Source organism: Danio aesculapii, chromosome 12 (assembly GCF_903798145.1).
Source record: "Danio aesculapii chromosome 12, fDanAes4.1, whole genome shotgun sequence".
Taxonomy (NCBI): Eukaryota; Metazoa; Chordata; class Actinopteri; order Cypriniformes; family Danionidae; genus Danio; species Danio aesculapii.
The window spans coordinates 7002414-7022517 of record NC_079446.1 but is presented as its reverse complement, the minus strand read 5'-3'; the positions used below and the strand labels follow the sequence as shown (position 1 = coordinate 7022517).

Genomic DNA, 20104 nt, shown 5'->3' with positions numbered 1-20104 from the left:
TTTTTAAACCATTTTAAGGTCAATAGTATTAGCCCCCTAAAGCAATATTGAATACAGAACAAACCATTGTTATACAATGACTTGCCTAATTACCATAACTTGCTTGGTTATCATAGTTAAGCCTTTAAATGTCACTTTAAGCTGAATAGTATCTTGAAAAATATCTAGTCAAATATTATGTACTGTCATAAAATAAATCAGTTATTATAAATGAGTTATTAAAACTATTACGTTTAGAAATGTGTTGAAAAAAAAATCTCTCCGTCAAACAGAAATTGGGGGAAAAAATATGCAGGGGGGGGGGCTAATATTTCAGGAGGGACCTCAACTGTATATAAAAAAAGGTAACATATTATAAATTCAAACTCCATCTGTATCTGTACCTCCCCAGTGCTGAAGAGGATTGGTTTAGGCTGATGGCAAGCCTTGGTTTCATTGGATGGTGGTCCCAAAACAGCATCTCTTATGCCATCCCATAAAGGGTCTCCTTCCGTATCCCCTGTACAGAAGATAAAACGATCAGCATGTCGATTATATAACCAACAACTATAAGATTGGGTAAAGTATTTGTCAATGAAACTCTTCTCCTTGCCTTGTAAAAAGTTGAATTCTCCTCCTCCATCAGTTGTACCAGCAGCAAAACTGTGACCCAGAGCTGGTTTACACGTCCGTCCCTGATGACAGAAACAGAGTCAGTGCAAACACCACAGCTTTCTTGTTCTATAAATGTTAATCCCACTAGAAAACATCTGTGACATCCAGCCGATAACCACAGAAATTTCCCATATAAAAAATACTATAGTGTTTTTGAACCATACTACTACTAAAGTGTATTTTACTGTATATTACAGTATTTACAACAATTTGTTAATGAATGCTACAGTATTAACTAGTATGAACTGTAATACTGTAGTATACTTGTGTATGTATGTATGTATGTATGTATGTATATATATATATATATATATATATATATATATATATATATATATATATATATATATATATATATATATATATAGTATACTTTATATATTTTTACTATAGTAAACTGTGGTGTCTTGTTGTATAATATACTATAGTTCTAGAAAACTGCAGTATTGGGTATATTAGTTGCTGTGTTCATATAGCAACTATAGAATTAACAAAACAGATTCAGTCAAGTACTTTACTTTAGTATAGTTCAAAAATACTGCATTTTTTTAACATTAATTCTTAACATTAATTTTCACTTGCTTCTTAAATTCTGTTCATTACAACACGGGCTCATTTCAGAATACAGTAGGCTACATCTGAGTGCAGATTCTAGGTGAAATTAGCTGTACAGAGCAGTATGAGGCAAACAACTGTCGTTCCTTTTCACACTTATAATATTGACAGGGATTTACTGTTCAATTCAATTCAATTCAATTCACCTTTATTTGTATAGCGCTTATACAATGTAGATTGTGTCAAAGCAGCTTCACATAAAAGGTCATAGTAAATAGTAAATAGGAACAGTGTAATTCAGTTTGTAGTGTTTAAGTTCAGTTCAGTTTAGCTCAGTTCAATGTGGTTTAATAATACTATCAATGAATGAAGCTACGTTCTCTCACAGCACATGCAAATAGCAGGGAACACAACAAAAATGTTTAAAGGGGACCCAAAAACGTGACGGACCCAGCTGGGATATATCTATTGTGCTGTGACTATGGGGTATATGCCAAAGCATGCTAATAGGACTTTTAATTTGCCAGTAACCTGGGTTAATTGCTGGGTGAATTGTATGCCAATGCAAAATCGGCGTGTTTAAGGTCTGTTTTCTTTAAAAATCAGCGATCTCCACTGGCTGAGTGATATCAGATATAAAGTGGGTCTCAGATTGTACAAAAAGCACTGCATTAAATAACATTTTCCACGCCATGTTTTTATAATATGAGCATTTATTTTACCCTGGTATATTCAGTGGAGCTTCTGCGCTAGCCTTATGATTCTGACGATTCTGACAGTATAAAATGGAGAAAAACTCACAATAACAGGTCACGCGAAGTTTATCAGTATGGGAAACACACTAGCTCGGCATATTGCTCAATGAAGTTGTATTGCTCCGAGCATGTGATCTTTGATGTGAAGTTGTAGGTTTTTTTTGGGTCATTTTAACATCCTTATAACACAAATCCTTTGTCTTTTACATATTTTTAGCCTCAATAACCATAACCTAAATAGCCTGGTCCGTCATGTTTTAGGGTCCCTTTGAAACATTTGCATTGTGTTCTGTGCTATTTACATGTGTTGAGAGAACATGCAGCGTGTTGAGAATTTGCAACACATACAGTATGCTGTCAATCCGATGAAGATCTTTTCTTAATTTGCTGGTGTTTTTTTGTAATTGTATGTGCTTTCTGAAATCGCAGCATGTTAAGGTCTCTTGGCCAACTCACTGTATGAGTGGAGTTGAACTGGACAGTCTCATCAGTCATGTTGACCCACTGATGTGCACCATAAACAGGCCCATGTAACTCCTGCTTTGCACTGCCATACAGCTCCTGCACAACAAATGCATTGGGTGATGAAACTAATTCATGGATATTAATCAGGATCAAAGAATTTCACAAAAGAGACACACCTTTGCTTTTTTATACATATTCTCTCCTATGATTCTGGTGCTTTCGAACATATCTTCACCAGGCCCAAATGCTATGCATGCTTTTTTCTGTTGAAAAGCAGATGTGAATAAGAACATGTTAGTGAACATTTTCCAACATAAGTGGTTTTTAATTGTTTTTAATATATATATATATATATATATATATATATATATATATATATATATATATATATATATATATATATATATATATATATATATATATATATATATATATGTGTGTGTGTGTGTGTGTGTGTGTGTGTGTGTGTGTGTGTGTGTGTGTGTGTGTGTGTGTGTATATATATATATATATATATATATATATATATATATATATATATATATATATGTGTGTGTGTGTGTGTGTGTATATATATATATATATATATATATGTGTGTGTATATGTATGTGTATACATACACACACACACACACACATACACACACACACACACACACACACACACACACACACACACACACACACACACACACACACACACACACAACAGTTCTGTCAAGTTCTTAAATCTGACTGGCTGATAGCCGTGCGATATTCTGCCACTCGTCCAGCCTCTTAACCCTCCAGCCTTGTGTATAACTCCACCCACATACAGCGGCAAGCAGAGGACACTCTATAGTTTGACAAATATTCCTGCTGTTGGGCAACATAATGTACTTTTGAGGCTTTTTTAGGCGAGAATGTAGTTGTTTGGATTTCAACGATGCAGTTTATTTATAAGGATAGTGCCTATTTGAAAATAATTTCTGAGAGACAGTCCGTCGGCGGCCATTAGCCTTTCTGAGCAAAGACAGTAGACGATGTTCATTCACAAGATGGCGACAGAGACCGCATAATAAGCCCTTAGAGGATGAAAACAGCGTAATTTCAAACTACAGCTGATCAAATCATTATTAAACAGGTAAGTGTTGTAGTGCTGTATTTATATACCATAGTAATCTGGTAGTGTTTGCTTTGCTTTTTGATTATTATATAATAATACATTATTTAATTTGTTAAATACTTTAAATTTCCACAAATGTTTTTTAATACTTTACAATTTTACACTTTTTATCATATCGTAAAATTCCAATTTTACATTTAAAAATTGATTAAATTGATTGAATTTTGATTGAATTACTGTATCCTTCGTAGATACAGAAATCACAAAACAGAAAATTTTCATTACTGAAATGTTTGAAAAAAGGAACTAGTTTTGTTATACTTACGAATAGTGTAAAATGGTATTTAAAACATAACTGAAATTGTTTCTAGAAATATCCCAAGTGGCATGCACGCAGTTACTCCTAGGTCAATTCTACAGTAAATGGTGCAGAGTGCATGAAATAGTGCATGAAATAGTGAAAAACTCACTCCTCCAACAGGGCAAGAGCTGTTAATGTAGTCACACTTCAATCCTGTGTTCACACAGACCGGGCCGCGAATATTAGGAGACGAATCTCCAAGATTACTGGAGGAAAATCCAGCCACAAAAGGACCCTGAAGGTAAACACACCACAGACCTTATCATACAAAAAGCCTAATAAAGATATCTGCTAACATAAGCAAAAAAAACTATATCTTCAGTTTAACTTCCACTGCAAGCAGTTGTTTTTTTACAGTCGTGCATTAATTAACCATCTTCAATAAACTTCCTCAGAGTTTACGGCCCTCTCAAGGGAATTACTGGCTTTATTGAGTGGGCAAACGTCCTTATGGATCTTCAAGTAGATTGCGGCTAATAAAAACAGCTAATTAACCTTGATGATGGAGCTCGGAGGGGGTAGGATCTAATTAAAAGTTTGACCTTTTACCTTCTCGCCGGGTAGAAAGCCAATGTTTTTCTCCTGCTCGAAGATGTAGGAAGCGTAGCCGAGGTTGTCCGAGCTCACCATGCGATTGGTGTAATTCATACTGACGGGATGAACAGCAAACCAGCTGAAGGCAGATCAATAACAAGCAAATCAATTAACAAAACATTCATTAACAAAACATATTGTATTCTTAGCAGGAGCCAGTTATCTTATACTTTAAATAAAGATACTTAAAGAGGATTTTTGAATGATGCCATCAAAATGTTCACTTACAATTTAGTTATTTAATAGATGCTTTTGTTTAAAGCGATTAACAATTGAGGAGGCATTCAGCGATTCAACAAGAAGAGGCAATACACACGAGAAGTGCTCATTATACAAAGCAACTATTCTCTGTTGCTCAGAGTTAGGAGGGGAAGTATCTTTTTTTAATGAGAGGAGAGTGTTTCTTTCTACAGGTGGTTTGTCAAGCCCACTCACCTGTGTGAACCTCACTTTTGTTTTTTAATAGATATGGAGTAAGAACTGGTGCAAATGTGCAAAACTTGTGCAAGTGTAGGTTAAAGTGTCGGAGAGATGAAGAAGTGTGTTTTCTACAGGTGGTTTGTCAAGCCCACTCACCTGTGTGAGGCACACTTCATAAATGCACAATGTTTTTTTTTTCATAGATATGGAGTAATTGTAAGAAAGTGTCTGGTGCAAATGTGCAAAACTGGTGCAATTGTAGGTTTAAGTGTCAGAGATATGAAGGAGTGTGTTTTCTACAGGTGGTTTGTCAAGCCCACTGACCTGTGTGAACCTCACTTCATAAATGCACAATGTTTGTTTTGTTTTTTAATAGATATGGAGTAAGAACATGTCTGGTGCAAATGTGCAAAACTTGTATAAGTGTAGGTTAAAGTGTCGGAGAGATAAAGGAGTGTTTTCTACAGGTGGATTGTCAAGCCCACTCACCTGTGTGAGGCACACTTCATAAATGCACAATGTTTTTTTTCATAGATATGGAGTAATTGTAAGAAAGTGTCTGGTGCAAATGTGCAAAACTGATGCAAGTGTAGGTTAAAGCAGTGTTTCCCAACTCTGTTCCTGAAGGCACACCAACAGTACACATTTTCAATCTCTTCCTAATCGAACACACCTGAATCAACTTACATTAGAAGAGACTTCAAAACCTGAAATGAATGGGTCAGATAAGGGAGACATCCAAAATATGTACTGTTAGTGTGCCTCCAGGAACAGGAATGGGAAACACTGGGTTAAAGTGTCAGAGATATGAAGGAATGTGTTTTCTACAGGTGGTTTGTCAAGCCCACTCACTTGTGTAAAACACACTCAGAATTGCATAATTTTTGAGGTTGTTGTGTGGTGTGGTGGGGGAGGGGAGAAGAGGAGGTCCTGGTTTTGTTCACATGGGTTCAGGTGATCTCGAAAAAATTGCAGAGAATTATAATAGTGAATCAGCAGTCCGTGTGGGAATGGGGAGATGTTTCTTAATAAAAAAACATTTATTTTTCTGTTGTGTAGACGATCACAAAAATCTAAAGAATCCAACCCAGGCTCATTCTGAAAATGCACCCCTATATACATTTCTGGAGAGCGCCAAATACATTCCAGGAGCTACGTTTGCAGTTTTTGCTTTTGGGAATCCAACAGAGGCCGCTGTGTACACTTGTTCAGATCTCAAATTTCTCTTGCAATTGCCATTTACGCCTGCTCTTCTCACTTAAATCCACCAGAGGCCGCCGTTGATTGACTGACTGACTCACTCACTCACTAACTAACCGACCGATACCCCCATCCACCCACTTCCCTAAACCCAACCGATAGTGTTTTTAAAACCATAGACTGACCTGTGCCAAACAATTTCCTGAACCCAACAGACAGTGTTTTGAAAAGCAATCCAGAAAAAGAAAAGTCCTCGCCTGCTTAATCAGATTTTACCACATTATCACCCTGTTATTTACTTTTATAGCTAATTTTATTTTTTGGCTTTTGTTTTTGTATTACTTGCTTTCAGGAACTGTTCTTCACCGACTCGAACGCTTTCATCGCAATCATCTCTTCTCTGTGTCTCAAGTCCGCCGATAGACGGTGCGAGCCACTGAACAAACTGGTAACAGTGGAAAAGCCGTCCATACGGAGGTAAGCAGTCAATTGTCAACGCGAAAAGAAATGGTGTAATACCGCCCAGTATCGTTCGTTTTAAAGATGAAATGCAGCCATATGTACCTCTGGCTACATAATTTGCGATCTCCCGAAATGTATATAGGACTATGTTTGTAGGGCCTATGTTGCAAGAATCTTTTGTGGAATGTAAAAGCCCCGGGGATGTTAAAGTTTCTTTACAGAAGTGCTGATGCTAATAAAGAAACATTCTTTTTAACAATATTTGTATTAAAGTCCTGGGCTGCGTCCGAAATCGCCTACTACTCAGTAGGTACTGCATTTGAATTTAAACGTACTACTCGGTTGTTAAAAATATATAAATATATATCTATACAGTATGTATGTGAAAAGTATGAATGGAGTTCAGATGTACTACATCCGCCATTTTGTCATGGTCACGTGACCTACCTGCGTCAGTTGTGTTGCTTCACTCCCATTCATGAATTCTCACGTGGGGCATCATGGGATAGCGCAGCGTGCATGGGATGCGCACTCCAGAATCTCGCCGGAAGTAGTAAGTCGCATACTGATTTTCGAATTCGACATACTACTCTGCTCGCATACTGATTTTAGCGTACTATATAGTGTGGAAGTATGCGGTTTCGGACGCAGCCCTGGTGAAAACAAAACTGAATCCAGCAGGAATCTCAAGGGTTAGTTCACTAAAACATTTTAAATCGGTTATGAATCACTGTCAAGTCGTTCCAATCCCCTGAAACATTTGTTAATCCTCGGAACACAAGTTAAGATATTTAGATGAAATCTGAGAGCTGTTTCATCCTCCACAGACAGCACTGACTATTCAGAAAAGAAACCGAAAATTGTCAGAACAGACTTCAGTGGTTCAAGAGTAATCATACAAAGCTGTAAAATGATTTTGTTTGCCTTTGTCTTCTCTTCTACATTAGATTAGGATGTGTATTTACAGTGTACTGCCAAATTATGCAGGCGGTGTTTTGCCTGTAGTAGATGTGCACCCTGATCTGATGCAGAAGTCATTTTTATAGTTTTGGAGCTTCGTTTGATTACAGTGTTACAGTTTTAACAATGTTTTTGGTTCCTTTTCTGGACTTGACCATTGCTGAGAGTTCTCAGTCTTCATCTTAATTTGTGTGACAAGTTAATTGGAACAACATGAAGTAATTAATAACAACATTTAAATTATTTGAGTGAACTAACCCCTTAATACCAAGTGTAAACAAGGCCTATATCTTAATACCAAGCATATACCCTAGGATCCTATTTTGTTGGCACTAAAATGTATGTTTTTTTTCTGATGTATAAGATGCATCACACAGTACCTGAGCAATCCTATACCGTCTCCATCCAGATCTGTGAATTTCAGGACGACAATCTGCTTGTCTGTGTTGAATTCATATCTGGGATCAGAAAGAAGGTATTAAAGGGGAATTAAGGGGAATATTTACCCCCTAGAAACTGCTTTTCAGGGACATGCTTTGACCTTGCCAGGCAGTTCAATTGTAAAGCACCTTAATAATTGAATCCGTGTTGTCTATGTGTCAAATACATACAGTTGAAGACAAAATTATTATGTAAATATTATCATTATTATTATTATTTTAAAAATGAAATTTTGTATTATTTTTCAAATATTGTTATTTGAAAACAGAGCAAAGAAAATTTCACAGTATTTAATATAATATTTATAATATATCTATAATATGGATGGAATAAAAAAGTTAACAATTATAAAAATAAAATATATAAAAATAAAAATAAAAACAAATGAATAGATATATAAATAAATAAATAAATAAATTGATATAAATAAAAGAATTTAGAAGATTTTTTCAGAATGCAAATGTCCACCTTTAATAATAATAATAATAATAATAATAATAATAATAATAATAATAATAAAGGTCAATATTATTAGCTTTAAGAATTTTTTTTTTCAGACTGCAAATGTTGGCCCATAATAGTCCGATTTCTGTCACTTATGAGATTTTTTTAATTCACCCGACTATATACAAAGTATATATTCATATAGCATAAACAAACAGACCTGTTTCTCTCCTCTTCGGGGTTGTTCATGTATGAATGTGGGCTTCTGTTAAAGTTGCTGTCTGCTACTTGTCCTTTATTTATGAATATTCGTCCAGGCCTCAAATTCCTATGAGCAATATCAATGCTCTGATACAGAGGATAGAAAGCAATATTAGTGACCACTGAAGACATTTACATGAGTAATATGAAGATTTTTAACCCATCATTGAGTCTATGTATTTACTTGTTTAAATGTCTGTAAATAAATAAATTAATTTCAGTAATATTATTGACTAATATGATAATGGTCATATGATTTTTTACAATACATTTTGTGAAGTAATATTTTCTTTATTTTGGTAGATATATTTTATGAAAGACTTGCATGAATCCGCAGATTTTTAAAAATAATTCTCAGCAGAAATAGCAAAAAATGTCCCCAGATTCTGTCTGGCCCAAGTAATATGAATCATAACATATCGGTAGCACTTTTTCAGTATGTATTTATTGTGTACTTACATTTAGGGATAGTACATAGTTAATACCCAATTTATGTAACGACTATTATAAGTGAATAGTATAAACAATGCCGCTTATATACAGTATATTGGCACTCTTGGTAAATACGAGCTAAGAAGAATGTCTAATGTCTTCATTGTTTAACCTTTTGAACCTTAAAATAAAAATGTCAAATCTAAATGTGAAACTTCTTAAGAAATATTCTGCTCATATGAATTCATGAGGTGCCAATAATTAAGACACACACATATTTAACTGTGTGTTTGTTTGTTTGTTTGCTTTATTTATTTATTTATTTTTTATTTATGTGTTTATTTATTCATTTATCTATTTATTTATGCATTTATTCATTTATTTTTTTATTTATGGGTGTATTTTTGTGTTTATTTATTCATCTATGTGTTGATTTATTTATTTATTTATTTATTTATTTATTTATTTACTTATTTATTTATGGGTTTGTTTATTAGTTAATTAATTAATTAATTAATTTATTTATTAATTTGTGTTTATTTATTTATTTATTTATTCATTTATCTATTATTTGTGCATTTATTCATTTATTTTTTATTTATGGGTGTATTTTTGTGTTTATTTATTTATTTATTTATTTATTTATTTATTTATTTATTTATTTATTTATTTATTTATTTATTTATTTATTTATCAATGTGTTGATTTATTTATTTATTTATTTGTTTATGGGTTTGTTTATTAGTTAATTAATTAATTAATTTATTTACTTATTTATTTATGTGTTTATTTATTTATGTGTTTATTTATTTATTCATTATTTTTTGTTTATTTTTGTTTTTATTTATTTGTGTGCATTTATTTATTCATTATGTTTTATTTATTCATGTGTTTATTTATTTATGTGTGTTATTATGTGTATTTATTTATGTTTTTATTTATTTATATGTTCATTTATTTATTTATGTTTATTCGGTTATTTATGTGTTTGTTTATTTATTTATGTGTTTTTATTGTATTTATTATAATTATTTATTTTTTTAGCAAATTTTTAAAAGGTTAAACAATAAAGCTCTTTTTTTTACAGACTTCTTTGCTCATAGATCCCAAGTTGTGTTTTTTTATGCAAGCTTGTAATTCTCTGCATTTTGTATTTGTTGTTGTATATCTTGAAGCGCTTTTAGTTTAAGAAAATCCCATCATAAATAAAATGTATTATTATTAATATTAATAAAGAGTACTGTAAACGCAACAGCACTGTGAAATAAAGTGTCAGTAAAACCATACCTTGACTATTCCACTGACGATGGCCTGTATAGAAGGCTTGATGTAGCCTTTGCTGGTGATCATAAAGAGTGTGTACTGGAAATATCCACCCACTCCTGAGTGTGTGTGTGTGCCGCTCAACACCACATTGTCCTGTCTGTAGAGGTCTCCGTATTTCTCCTTAAGTGCTTGGAAAACCTAAAATGGAATGAGGAAAAAAGACAAATACAGAGATGACGAAGCGGATCATGAGGAGAAAACCTACTTCGAAAAACATTTAGAATTCATTTTCAAACATTTTTGGGAAAAAGTTAATAGAGTTCTGTACAAAATTCTTATCTAATTTAGTTTCATCATAAACAAACATATAAATAAATAAATACATTTTCTGTAGTTTCATCATAAATAAATACATTACTAGAACAAAACAACACTTATAAATAACAATAAATAATAATTATAATAATAAATACTATATAAATTATATAACAAGCTATTATATATTTATTATATAATCTATTATCTATAATCTATAATCTATATAATTTATTATATAATCTGTACATACAACTCAACATCCAGGTTTCTTGACTAACCGCATCTGTTTAATGTTTATCTTTGTTTTTTTTTTCATATTTATTTTTGTGTTGGTCACTTGTCACTTTATGTACACTGGAAGCTTCTGTAGCCAAAACAAATTCCTTGTGTGTGTGAAGCACACTTGGCAATAAAACTGATTCTGATTCTGATTATAACAAAATAAATAAATTGACAACTGAATGAATGAATGGTCACCCCTTAAACAATGCATTCACACACACACATATAGACATATATATTAAATAATTATTTCATTTAATTATACTACAATATACAAAATATACATTTTATAATCACTACAATCCAAATGATTTGTGACAAAAATTATCAGAGACAAATTATATATAATTTATATTTATTTATTCATATTTATTTATCTAAATAAATGAGTGAATAATTAAATAAATAAATAAACAAAATTATTAATTATTTAATAAAAAATAAAATGAATACACAAATGAACATCATCCCTTTATTATAGTCTTTAAAAAAATAAATACATATTTTTATTATATTAGCAAACTGAATGTCTGTAAAAATGTAAGATTTTTTTTCAAGGTTACATGCAATAAAAAATTCCAACTTTTAAATAATAAGAATAAGAAGAATTATTAATCATTGTAATCCCAATATTATATTATATTATATTATATTATATTATATTATATTATATTATATTATATTATATTATATTATATTATATTATATTATAAATAAACACATAATAAAGTATAACAAATAATAAATAAACAATTTAAAACACGTTAAGATAAAATATTTGCATTATTAAGAGTATATATTTTTCAAGTAAATATACTGTATATATTTTTCTACATCCAAATGTAATGTTTTTCAATGAATAGAACTGGAAAAATGCGCTAATAATGTACATTATATTATATTATATTATATTATATTATATTATATTATACATGTATTATATTATATTATATTATATTACATTATATTATATGAAGTATTTTTAAAACAAATAAATAATTTAAAACACAAAGTAAATATAGAATCTTTACATTATTAAGAGCATATTTTTTCTAGAAATTATATTAAATTATACTATATTATATTAATTTATAAATAATAAATAAACACATAATAAATCAAGTATAACAAATAATAAATAAACAATTTAAAACACATAAATATAAAATATTTGCATCATTATGAGGAGTATATATTTTTCAAGAATATATATATATATTTATATATATATATATATATATATATATATATATATATATATATATATATATATATATATATACATTTATTCTTTTTTTTTTCTTTTTTTTACATCCAAATGTAATGTTTTTCAATGAATAGAACTGGGAAAATGCGCTCATAATTTACATTATTATATTATATTAATAGATATTATGTGAAGTATTTTTTAAAGCAAATAAATAATTAAAAACACAAAATGTAAATATAGAATCTTTTCATTATTAAGAGCATATTTTTTCCTACATCAAAACATAATTTTTTCCAATGAATAGAACAGAAAAAAATGTGGTGATAATGTAGCCGTGTGATGTACCTCTAGTCTGAGCCTCTGAGAGACCATGCCGATGTCTGAAGTGACGAACACGACTCTCTTATTGCCATCATCCACAATGAAGGCTCTGCTGAACAGCCGCGTGTGCAGTCCTCTGGCCGTCTGGTCGGTGTTGGCATAACCCATCTTTCCCCATCAACACAAACACAATAACATCAGCCTTCACAGCAACCTTAAAGGTCAAAAGGTCATAAAACTGACAAGGTACACATGAAATCAAAACTAACCATATAATTTTGTTAGTTTACATTGGCAGTTTTGTGGTGAATTCATCTGTGCGTGTTAATAAAAAAAAATAGTTTGCCCTTCTAATCTAAAATTAAAATCTGAAAATACACCTGTTTGTTTTCAAATACTCAGATTATGTCTGTCTGAGGTATTGGGCGTGGCTAACATACTTAACCACACCCCTCCAACTCTCAGTTTTGACAACAAACAGAAATGGTTAGGAGGAGGTGTTTGTTAGGTTGTAATAACTCTCCCCAAACCCTTTTCCCGAACTTTCTGAATGAAATACCCACTTTACTACATCCAATCAGCTCGGAGTAGAAAAAAAGAAACAGAAGTAATTGATTTATGAAACCAAAAACTATTAAACACCCCCCAAAACAATTTCAAAGTCAGGGGCAAATGTCAGAATGTCTGGCTGAGGAAAGCACATTTTAAAATACACATAATCTTTATAAATAAACCACAGATTTGAGTGTTAAACAACTACATTCTCGCATGAAAAACCGCTAAAACTTCCTTTCATGACACATTAACAGCAATATTTAGAATACTATAAGAATGAACAGAAATAAAACTGACCATAGGTAAATCTGCCACTGGTCCAGTACAGTCTGCTCGACCCACACCGATCAGATAAGGGTTTTCTGGAGGAGTTACTGATGGGCTTGGTTCTTCTGGAGTCACTTCTTCTTCTGGTGCACACATCGATCAAAACAGATGTAATGTTATTTTATGCAATATATTAGGATTCACAATGGAAAGATTACATACACAAATACAGTGGGATTTGTGAGACTTAAAGGTGCAGTATGTAAGTTTGACACCCAGTGGTTGAACTAGAAATTGCACGCCTGGTTCAAAACACATGCAAGCGCAGGTTGCCAGATTGACAATACCAACATATCAGTAATTCAGCATGTACATTTAATAAATGTTAAAGAGGTTTAATATGTATTATTAGATTATAAACCTTACCATGTTGTTGAAGTGCAGTGAGTGTACTATTCTGTGCTTCTGAATGGCTGTATTTAAATTTCTGTCGTGTTTTGTCTGGTGCAAACTGCCAAATTGCTTATCACCGCAAATCTTGTCACGTAGCGTGTTGTTAGGACAAGGGGTTACAATATAACCTGCTCACCTAATGTTTATCTTCGCAATATTTATATTATTTACTAATTAATAACCACCTCATATGTGGAACTCTGAATCTGCCTTTCATTTCGGAGGCCGCTATTGTCCACCGGAGGTCACATTTCGGTCACGGATGCATACTTTGAGAGCCTTCATGACTGAATAAATGTATGAAATAAGCAGTTTTACACCAAGGCAACCTGAGATGCTGAAATATAATTGGCAAAAGTGGCAGTGGGCGGTTAAAAGAATCAAAACAAAGACAGCCGTTCCGGCACATAACTTATTTTCAAATCATTACAACATTTTCAAAGCAGAATATCTGATTTCAGCGTTGTTTTTCAGATAAAGAAGAATGTTCACTTAGCACATTTCTTAAATATCTGCAAACATATTATAGTATTTCTATGCTTTAGAAGAGTCAAAAATTTATATACAGCCCCTTAAACTCTGAGTTACGACATATCCTATGAAGTCGCAACTGCAAATAATTCGTAAGATGTGAATTGCGAACAGCGTCAGAAATGTGAGAATGTATAAACTCGCAACTGCATGAAATAAAGTCGCAACTTCAAGAAAAAGAGTGAGACATGAACTGAATTGCAAAATGCCGACCATAACCCTAACAAAAGTCTGAGAAATACATAAAATAAACTCAAAATTAACATATTATGAAGTCGCAATTGCAAGAAATAATGAGAAACAAGAAATAATTTCCTTCGGGTGCTCCGGTTTCCCCCACAGTCCAAAGACATGTGGTACAGGTGAATTAGGTAGGCTAAATTGTCCGTAGTGTATGTGTGTGAATGGATGTTTCCCAGTGATGGGTTGCAACAGGAAGGGCATCCGCTGCATAAAACATATGCTAAATAAGTTGGCGGTTCATTACGCTGTGGCGACCCCAGATTTATAAAGAGAAGCAGAAAAGAAAATGAATGAATAAAGATCTAAAAATGTATTAATACTATTTCCCTGCATATAAAGGTCAACAGTTCCTTCTCAGGAAATATCAACACAATCTCACGGCAATTCGTAACTTTTTGATTTAGTGGCTAATTCGTACGATCTAATTCATACAATTTAGTACGATTTGCTCATCCCCCAATGACGGTTGGGTTTAGGGGCGGGGTTAGGTGCCACGCCTCCTTTTTAAAATCGTACAATTTCGTACGACTGAACTCCTACGAATTCATACGAATTAGCCACTAAACTGACAAAACGTTAAATACTTACGTTTTCTCATGAGATCAGGCTGGAAATATACAGTTGAACACAAAATTATTAGCCTTCCTGTGAATATCTTTTTAAAAATATTTCCCAAATGATGTTTAACAGAGCAAGGAAATTTTCACAGTATTTCCTATAATATTTTTTCTTAAGGAGAAAGTCTTATTTGTTTTATTTCAGCTACAATTAAAGTAGTTTAACCATTTTAAGGTCAATATTATTAGTCCCCTTATGCAATATTTTGTTTCGATAGTCTACAGAACCAACCATCATTGCACAATGACTTATCTAATTACCTTAACTTGCCTAATTAACCTACTGTAGTTAAGCCTTTAAAAGTCACTTTAAGCTGAATACTAGTATCTTGATAAATATCTAGTCAAATATTCTGTACTGTCATCCTGGAGAAGATAAAATAAATCAGTTATTAGAAATGAGTTATTAAAACTATTATGTTTAGAAATGTGTAGAAATTCTTTTCTTTCCGTTAAACAGAAATTGGGGAAAAAAATATACAGGGGGGCTAATAAATATGACTTTAACTGTACATAGGCCTATAATCATTATTATAATTACTCCAAGTGCACAATGCAGAATAATTTCATTAAAAGGTGTCATTACTTTTATCTGATTCCAATTTGAGGGCCAGAACTGTGATCAGCGCCACTGAAACTGCGGTCATCAACAGAAAGAGAACGGTGAGTGAGATCTCCAGTCCGCTGAGACGACGACTCTTACTCGCCATCACTATTGCTGAAAAACACACACAGCAGAGACGGTCAATATACAAACATGCCACAACAACGATGCTTTAACACAACACAGAGCAAGAGTGAAACAGCTCAAACAAAGTACAGTTGAAGTCAGAATTGTTAGCCCTCTTGTGTATATTATTCCCCAATTTCTGTTCAATGGAAAGAAGAGATTTTGAACACATTTCTAAACACAATAATTAGAATAACTGATTTCTTTTATCTTTGCCATGATGACAGTACATAATATTTTACTAGATATTTTTCAAGATACTAGTATTCAGCTTAAAGTGACATTTAAAGGCTTTACTAGGTCGGAAAAAATCTTGCTTAAGGAGGCGAATAATATTGAAAAATTATAAATAAATAAAACAACTTCAACTTTGACTTCAACTGTACATTAATTTATGCACTTTTAGTTTTTTAGGATTTTGAAAATGTCTCCTGTATGGAAGCGATTTATCTCACAATTCTGGCTCTCGAAAGAATTGGAAGTCTGGCAATTCTGAATTTGCTTCTCAATTTGAAAGTTTGAATTGTGATATCTCAAAACTCAATCAAAATTCAGGATAATGAGTTTATAAATCACACAATTCTGACATTTCTTAGAATTATCAATTTGTATCTCAAAAAACATGCTGTTTCTTCTCTGAATTCTGAGCTTCGATCAAAAATCTGCCTAGCGGACCAGGGGAGGCCAAGCTGAAGCACGTTCTCTGGTCACTCGGGCTCTGCAATGGCTGGGGAAATTTGAAATTGAACCAACAAACAATTCATTACAATTGGCTCAAGATTGGCGATGAAAATTTGGAAATTGCAGCCAGCGGAACCAGGGAAGTTTATTAAAAAAAAAAAAAACAATCTGACTATTTTCATTACAAAATTATTTTGTATCAAAATGTTAAGTTTTTTATTTTATTTTACCTTTCTTTTTATCTTACAAACAGAATTTCAAGGGAAAAAAATCTGAATTCTATCTCAAAATTCTTAATTTTTCAATTTTTTTCATTTATTTTGCGTTTGCATCAAAAAATTTGGACCATTTCTATTTTTTATAATCTTTTATATTATAATTTTGACATTATATCTTGCAATTCTGAAATTATAATGCAATTTTGACATCAGAAGTTAGAGTTTATAACTTTAATATTGCATTTCTGCAAAACAAACTGATTTATAAGATAAAATCTTTTTTATCTTAAAAGTTTACTTTCAATTTAAATCTTACATTTTAATTTTAAACTCCTTTTCTTCTATTTTATAATGGCAGAAACAAGCTTCCATAGTTTTTAAATTAATATTACAATTTAAAGGAAGTTATTCAAGTGTATGGAACTCACACACACACACAAATTACTGTTAAGTTGCTTTAAATATGCAGATCTTTTGACAATGCAGATTTAGCACTCAAAAGCATTTTAAATGATTACTTTTAAAAGAAAATGTCAAGTTCAAAAGAACAATTCAAAAACATTTATAACCATATTATAAAGTTTTAAATATAAACTACAGACAAATCATTCTAATACCGGCAAAATTGAAGTACCATGCATTATGAAGCAATTGTACATGTAAAAAAAATTGTTCAGGCAAAGAAGTACTTACATGTTTTGATGCCGACAGTAAAGATTGTGTACAGTGTAGATTTTGTGCAATGGAAAGAAAAGAATGACGGTTGAAACAAGTGCACACTTATATTGTATATAGTTCAAAGACAAAGGCAGTCAAAGGTTCACTCCTCCGTTTATAGCTGTATTTAATGTTGACAGTGTGAAACCAAACTCGCAGATTAGATTAGATTAGTTGCATAACTTCTGAGATACCACAAACCATATCAAGATTTTCATATTAACCAAAGGGGATTCTCAGTTAATGATAACTGTGACAAAAATAATTAGCAAAATGAATATGAATATACAGTTTATGTAATGTGTGTGGGGCAGGACGGTGGCTCAGTGGGTAGCACAATCGCCTCACAGCAAGAAGGTCGCTGATTCAAGCCCCAGCTGGGTCAGTTGGCATTTCTGTGTGGAGTTTGCATGTTCTCCCCGTGTTCGCGGTTTCCCACACAAGTCCAAGTCCACAACCCCCAAAAACATGTGGTATAGGTGAATTGGGTAAGTTAAATTGTCTGTAGTGTATGTGTGTGAATGAGTGTGTATGGATGTTTCCCAGAGATGGGTTGCAGTTGGAAGGGCATCCGCTGCGTAAAACATATGCTGGATTAGTTGGTGGTTCATTCCGCTGTGGCGACCCCAGATTAATAAAGAGACAAAGCCGAAATGAAAATGAATGAATGAATAATGTGTGTGTGTGTGTGTGTGTGTGTGTGTGTGTACACAGTGCCCAGCAAAAGTGAGTACACCCATTTTAAATTAATGGATGCTTAACGATAATATATTTATTTACGTAAGATTAGTGGTTCGGTATGCCTTAAAAATGTACTGAACCGCACTGTACAACTCAGTGGAAACGGGCCACAAAGAACTCGAACAGCGCCGTCTTTAAAACAACCAAAACAATTACAGTATTACATAACACAGTATTAGACGTTTCAGGGGAGGAATTTAAAGTGATGATAATAATAATAATAATAATAATAATAATAATAATAATAACTATAGTGTTTTTGAACCAAATTAAAAAGTGCCGCTATTATACTATAAGCCTACTGTAAAGCCTATATATTATAGAAACATATTTAGTCTACAACTCTTTAATAAATGCTAAAGCATCTCTAACCAGAAATACGTTAGGATTTTATATTTATATTTAGAAAAAATATATATTAAATATATAAATATTTATTTATTTATTAACATTTTCTATTAATATATGATTTTACACAAAGCTACAGTTTAATTTATTTACTTTTTTGAAACTTCACATCATAAAAATCATTCCTGTTTCACAAAACTTTAAGAATTTTCCCATAAAAGTGTCATTGATCATTGAAAATGGGAGAATCTCAGATTTAACTTGATATAATGGGATATAGTCTGGATAATTTTGGTTCAGATGTGTGTAAATATAAGCTTTTTCTTTAAATCTCTCAAAAAGATGATTTGTCCAGTCTAAAATAAAGCAAATATTTACTAAACAAATGGCATTTACTGTTTGCTCAAAATACTTCTATGAAATAAGCTGAAACAACACAATTCTCGATGTTTTTATTCTGGACAACTTAAATCTTTTATGTTCAATCTGCTTAAATTTGTAAAAACTTATAGGTTAACTTAATTTCTTCATGTTCTCCCAACACAAATCGATTGTGTTGAACCCAGCATTTTTTACAGTGTTTGACATAGCCTAACTTAGTCAATATTAAAGATATCAAGATTCTTTTTTCACAGACTATTCTTTACATTGCATAGCACAAGTATACACTCACCGGCCAAATATACACTCATGGGCTACAGCAGCAGAAGACCCCACCCAGTGCCACTCCTGTCAGCTAAGAACAGGAAACTGAGGCTACAGTTCACATAGGCTCACCAAAATTGGACAATAGAAGACTGGAAAAAACGTTGCCTGGTCTGATGAGTCTGGATTTCTGCTGCGACATTCGGATAGTAGAGTCAGAATTTGGCATCAACAACATGAAAGCAGGGATCCATCCTGCCTTGTGTCAACGGTTTAGGCTGGTGGTGGTGGTGTAATGGTGTGGAGGATATTTTCTTTGGGCCTATTAGTACCAACTGAGCATCGTGTCAATGCCTCAACCTACCCGAGTATTGTTGCTGACCATGTCCATCTCTTTATGACCACAGTGTACCCATCTTCTGATTGCAGAATTACACGCCATGTCATAAAGTGCAAATCATCTCAGACTGGTTTCTTGAACATGACAATGAGTTAACTCTACTCAAATGGCCTCCACAGTCACCAGTTCTTAATCCAATAGAGCACCTTTGGGATGTGGTGGAACAGGAGATTCGCATCATGCATGTGCAGCCGACAAATCTGCAGCAACTGCGTGATGCTATCATGTCAATATGGAGCAAAATCTCTGAGGAATATTTCCAGTACCTTGTTGAATCTATGCCATGAAGGATTAAGGCAGTTCTGAAGGCAAAACAGGGTCAAAATCAGCTGGGTTTTCACAGAGAAGGTTACATTTATTTTGTCCATATGGAATATATATATATATAATAAGTGATTAAACAAAGCTGTGTGCTAATATTTATCATTTATTTGTTTGTCAACAAACAGTCA

At 32.5% G+C, this 20104-nt stretch overlaps 1 protein-coding gene across 1 annotated transcript in view; it reads right to left on the bottom strand.

Annotated features, from left to right (window-relative positions):
* Window positions 1-17612, bottom strand: part of asah2 (N-acylsphingosine amidohydrolase 2) — a 28047-nt gene extending 10435 nt beyond the window's left edge. The window contains exons 1-13 of the mRNA XM_056470169.1: window positions 17495-17612; window positions 15759-15890; window positions 13359-13471; window positions 12531-12674; window positions 10397-10573; window positions 8637-8764; window positions 7912-7989; window positions 4445-4568; window positions 4005-4130; window positions 2606-2692; window positions 2421-2525; window positions 593-674; window positions 384-499 (exon numbers count right to left, since the gene is read on the bottom strand). Of these exons, the coding sequence (XP_056326144.1) occupies window positions 384-499; window positions 593-674; window positions 2421-2525; window positions 2606-2692; window positions 4005-4130; window positions 4445-4568; window positions 7912-7989; window positions 8637-8764; window positions 10397-10573; window positions 12531-12674; window positions 13359-13471; window positions 15759-15882 (1404 nt within the window). The 5' untranslated portion in view covers window positions 15883-15890; window positions 17495-17612. The remainder of the gene's footprint in view (window positions 1-383; window positions 500-592; window positions 675-2420; window positions 2526-2605; window positions 2693-4004; window positions 4131-4444; window positions 4569-7911; window positions 7990-8636; window positions 8765-10396; window positions 10574-12530; window positions 12675-13358; window positions 13472-15758; window positions 15891-17494) is intronic.
* Window positions 17613-20104: the final 2492 nt, after the last annotated feature.